The sequence below is a fragment of the Lathyrus oleraceus genome, chromosome 3, assembly GCF_024323335.1.
Source record: "Lathyrus oleraceus cultivar Zhongwan6 chromosome 3, CAAS_Psat_ZW6_1.0, whole genome shotgun sequence".
NCBI classification, from domain to species: Eukaryota; Viridiplantae; Streptophyta; class Magnoliopsida; order Fabales; family Fabaceae; genus Lathyrus; species Lathyrus oleraceus.
The window spans coordinates 194,601,181-194,606,540 of NC_066581.1; the positions used below are offsets into that span (position 1 = coordinate 194,601,181).

The following is a 5,360-nucleotide window of genomic DNA, read 5'->3' on the forward strand; positions in this document are numbered from 1 at the left end:
ACCAGATAGACGAATCTTGAGGGTAAATGGAAAATACTTAAAAAAGTATATGCCTCTCCTTCAAGAGGTCAAGATTTTGACAGGCTAAATGGATGTCGAATAAATTAGGTTGGAGAAAACTATGTTTGAAACCGCCTAGAAAAGCACAGAAAATTAAACATACACGGTGCTGGAAAATAAAGTAGTGGCATAAAAGTTGGCAAAATCCATTGTTCAAATATTACATCAAAATAAAAACGGCTAAAATTTGCCGAATCTAGACTAAAATGATTGAAGCTCAAGATTGTAGTGCAGAGACTGAGGTTCAAAGTTGTCGGCCTGGACCCTAAGTTGTTCAAGTTTCTTTTCAACTTTGGAGAGTTCTTCAGCTATGACCAAGGCATTTGTGGTGGTTTGCTCGACAGTATCTTGGGCTGGCTTCACAACCTTGTCGACAATGCGGGATTCTTCCTCAGTAATTGACCCCAATTCACTGTCCAAGGCAGCAATTTGACGCTGAAGGTCATCAATTTGGAGGCGTATCTCAGCAAATCTTGTTTGTTTGGGGGCCAATTCCTTTTTCTTCTCCTCAATCATTCCCAGCAATTTGGTGACTTCTTCATCGGCTTTCATCACCAGCTCCCATTTCTCCTTCACAAAGGCCTCTGTAGTTTCAATATGGTGTTCATTTTCCCTAACATTGTCGATATGACGCAGCATGGGAACCAGAAGTTTTTCAAATGTGGCCATCACACACTTAGCATACTCAGAAAGGTGAAGCTCCCTGAGTTGGGCAAGCACATGCAAGAGTTCTGGGCCGACAGCAGGTTCACTCAAAAGCACATGGGATAGATCCGAATTCAAGGCGTAAAAACGAACCTTGTCTATCAGAGCTTTGACCTTTGTCGCTTCAGGACCCATCTTCTCATAATGGAGTTGGTGAAACTGCTCAGAATCTGAAGAGGCATCACGTGATCTTACTAGGCTATGAAGCCTAGCAATTGCTTCTAGAGCAGAAGGCTTTATTGCCAATGCCTGGGAAGATGAAGGGGAATTAGTTGGTAGAGGCGCAGTTTGAGGAGACTGGATTTCTGTGATGCCAGCATTTCCTTGTCCCCTTGAATCCTGCAAAGTCAAGGAAGCTGAAGAAAGACTAGAGTCAGAACTAGTCGAACTAGAATCCGTGTGCGTGGCAGGGCTAGTGACTGAATCACTATCACTAGTTTGGATAGGGGAGTCAGTGAACTCACCAGCATTGTCAACAGAGGTTGCCTGGTGAGATGGAGAAGAAGTCATCGACAGGGGAGTATAGTCAACAACATGGTGAGGTTGCTCACCAGAAGCATCGGCCTGTTTTAGAGCAAAAGTATGTTTATAAGAAAAGTCCAGCAATTCAGGGAAAAGATAGTAAAATAAGTGATTACCTGTGTCGGTGTAGGAAGAACAATGTCCGGATTCCCTTCCTCCAAGATAGTAGCAGCAGGGATGTTGGTCGACGTCGAAGTCCCCACAGCTGGATCAGAGACCATATTGAGGATAGACGTGTCGACCACAATGGTGTCAGCGTCTAGAGAAGAATGAGCCTCTGTAGTGAGCATTTTGTGTTGTTTTTTCTTTTTTGCTTCACCACCCTTAGAGGGAGAATCACGCTTCTTCCTTTTATGGCCCTGGTGGCCTTTGGGTTTGTGGGATTGTTGAGGAGATGGCTGAGTCGGCTGTGGAGTCGGCTGAAGACAGAAAGAGAGGTTATAAGCAGATATTCTAGTCAGAAGATCGGACAAGCCGACAAGAAATACCTCAGGTCCTGTGGCAGCAGAACGCTTATGTTTTTTGGATTTCTTGGACTGAGGGGAAGGGACAGGCAGATCTGTAGAACGTGGTTGATCCTGCACATAGGTAAAAGGTTAGAAGTTGTGTATTGTTTTTCTTAGAGAAATCACAGGGTTGAATGAGATTGCTGTATATAGTTGCATACCGAAGAACTGGATTTTTTCAAAACTTGGGAAATGGGTCGCTCATCATCATCAGAAGGCTTCTCAGGAGTAGCCTGCAAGAGTGAAAATGACAGTTAAAAATATATACCAAAGTAAAAGAAAACAAAAAATCATCCAGATTAGAACTTGAGTCGTTTCTGTCGAAATGATAGGTTCATCGACAAAAGCGGGATCCACGGGGTCTATGGGGATTGTTGTAAAGAAAACATGGAAACTCAAGTAAGCGACAGAATCCAAATAAAAAGAGGTGCCAACTTTCCAGAAAAGTGTTACCAATTTGTGCGGTATCGCACACTCTAATATATTGAGGATCAATATGAAGTGGCCCTGAGTAGTTGGGCAGATAATGCTTCGTCGGTACCACTCTGTCGGCCTTTTTCTTATAATCATTTTACAAGTCTGAAAAGGGACAATAATACCATTCTGGAATTGAAGAGTCGAAGGCCAAAGCCAATGGGCTAGATGGCAAAGGAGGGAATCTGATGTTTCCGAAATGAAGGGCGTAAAGATACTTGTCTTTCGCGTAACCAGGGATTTTAAGCTTTGGGATCCTGTTGGTTACCTTCTCCTTTAATTCGGCAGCGGCCTCAGAAATGGTTCGACGAAGATTATTAGGTCGATACACAACTCGGAAATATTTCTGGAAAGCTTGAATTTGTTTGATATGGAGAGCCTTACACTTGGTCGATTTCGCCTGCAAATGGATAAGAGCCTGAGTTAGTTCAGATAATTTGGCCTCAGGAGCACCAACGTAAGCAACAAAATATGATTGCCACCAATCATCAAATTCTTTGGTACAGAGGAAGGTTGCTTGAAACGGGATGGAATTGAGCCTTGGTCGTTTTTCCCAAAGGGCCTCAACATCTTCTTTGACCATATTCCAGGGCTTATCACAAAGGATGTTTGTGAGTATGTCGAGAGAAGAAAACAGAGACTTGGGAAAAAATTGACCAAGTCCAAATTATCTGGCTACCAAGTTGGATTGGTAAGCAACTAGTCCAGGGTTGACGTCGGATATTACAGCCGACAGAAACTGGGGGACTAGAAAGCGTCTCCAGATAACAAAAGTTTCATTCTTCTGTTCATCTTCAGTTGGAGGGAACGCCCTGGTGAGCCATTCAGGACCTTTAGTTCGACTACTGAAAGAAGCCATAGAGGGGTGAATGTCGGCGCGAGTTAACATAATGTCAAACAAAAGGCGAAACACCTTGACATCAGGAAACGTTTTGTCGATAGGGGTCAGAGGGTTCAGTCACTTCCAAAGAAGGTGTTGTTCTTCTAGGGGACACGCGACCCTTGTCATCCCATGAGACATTATATCTTTAGAAAAAGTGGCGTTGAGCCACAATTGTAGGAACCAGAAGGGACCGTGAGCCAAGACATTCTTCTTTTTTGAGTTCTCAGGGTCAAGGAGTTTGATTTGGCATACGACCTCAGTTAAAGAATCGTAAAGAGAGGCCAATATTAATTGGCCAAGAGCAATGTCACGCTCTTGGTGTAGTTGAGTTTCCAGGAGAGCAAAATGTTTAGCTATCTGCATTGATCTAGAGCAGAATACAAAGTGAGACAGCCAAAGAGTTAGAAAGGCTACATGTTCTTCAGTGGTCACAGGGCCCGAAGATGTAGCATGATGATCAATGAAGTTATTGTATGTCGGTTTGCGAGAATCACCAACGTCAAACCTTAGAGAGACTAGTGTTACGGCTTCGCAGTTGAAGACTTCGCCGGTTGGTTTTAGGCCTGTAATGGCAGCAATATCTAAAAGCATCGGCATAATCATGCCACACTTTGTATGAAAGGAGTTGGTCGAACTTTCCCAGAATTGGAGAGCAGCCAGCAACATGCCACAGGATTGAGGAGGGCCATAACGGGCAATCTGCAAAAGCGTATATATACATATTCGTTTCCAATGGTCGACTTTCTCTGCCTCTAAACGATCCATCCAAGCGCAAAACTTAGGACAGTTCTTGGGAGGAGCAGTTCTAAAGTTCCTTTCGACATAATGGAGGGAGAAAGGTTTTTGAGAAGAAACTAGTGGTTCAGAAAGATGACTGGTAGGAAAAAATGAATTTTTCTGAGTTATCTCAGGTTGACGATTCTCTGGGAGTGGACCTAAGAATGCTAGAGTTTGTTAAATAGGGAGAAAGAGATTAATACCTGAGAATGCCAGATTTTGGCTTTTTCTTCAGCGAAAGGAGGTTCAGGAACATATTCCTTGCCATCAATAGTGAGTAGTTGTGTGAGCTTCGCAGCGGATGGGAGTGTTTTGTTTTTGTTTGAGGTGGCCATGGAAGAAGTTGAAGGTTTGAAGAAGAAAGGAGTTTTGTTCGTTTTCGTTTGCTGAAGCAGATGGAAAAGATGAAGAGCGAAAAAAAGAAAGAAGAGGAAGAAACAAGGGTTTTATAAGAGTTTAAACCCTAGGAAAAGGAAAAAATGGACGTTTGATTTTCTTTTTTCTGATACATGTACCCATGTTCCCACATCTGTAGACACGTGGAGGCGAAGGGGCAGTCGTGGGTGGAGACACGTCTCCTTCATAAAGACGTGAAGTGATGGAGACGTGCTTTTGTGAGTTTCGAGAGAAAAAGGAGATGTTTGTCATGATTAGATGACGTCAATGGCGTGGGTCAAACAGTTGTACCACACAGTAGAAGTGGAAATGGTAAAGAGCAATTTGACATCTCAAAGATGCCATTATCTCATAAAAAGTCGACATTCGAAAATGGCATCTCTGGGAGGCATTTTGTTACCACAAGAAATTAGTAAGGCATGTTGAAGGCGTAATAAATGAAAGCGCCTTATGGATTTAAGGATTATACCTCACCAAGGGGATGTTTGAAAGAAAAGCTGAGTCTAAGATAAACAAGAGCTGGGAAAACCACAAGTTACCAGAAGATGAAATCGACGGAAGAAGCAAGTTGGGTCGAAATCCGTTCTGTCGACTAAACCAGAGATTGGGACTTAAGAAGTTCTTGATTGTATCGGACACATAGGGGATGGTGTCGACATAAATACCTGAGCGGGATAAGTTTGAAATTCAAAATGACTAGCAGTTACAAGGAGAACAAGCGCCAAAGATATGAAGCAGTTTTTAGATCGTGTAGCACGACGTCTGTCTACAGACAATTATTTTTGGAGTAGTTTTGCCTGTAGACAGTCTCTTTAGTTCATTATAAATAGGGGATCCCACATAGGACTCCGGGGTGTTCACTTTGTACCAAAATCACTTGTAAAAAACTTCACATTCCCAGCGCGAGGAAGCAAGAGTTTTCAAGAGTGCTATGTACGTGAATCACCACACTTACTTCAATGCAATTTCCTTATGTTTCAATTGTTCCCGTTGAACACTTTGTTTTAATTTAGTTTACGTTTGAATTGTCCTTTTAT

The 5,360-nt window shown here is 42.7% G+C and overlaps 1 protein-coding gene across 1 annotated transcript; it reads right to left on the minus strand.

Moving 5' to 3' along the window:
* Nucleotides 1-261: 261 nt before the first annotated feature.
* Nucleotides 262-2,850, minus strand: LOC127130373 (histone promoter control protein 2-like). Its single transcript, XM_051059393.1, has 5 exons — nucleotides 2,536-2,850; nucleotides 1,955-2,026; nucleotides 1,776-1,865; nucleotides 1,404-1,706; nucleotides 262-1,329 (listed from the first exon to the last, which is right to left on the minus strand). The coding sequence occupies exons 1-5, from the start codon at nucleotides 2,848-2,850 to the stop codon at nucleotides 262-264; spliced, it is 1,848 nt and encodes a 615-aa protein (XP_050915350.1).
* Between the last annotated feature and the right edge of the window lie 2,510 nt (nucleotides 2,851-5,360).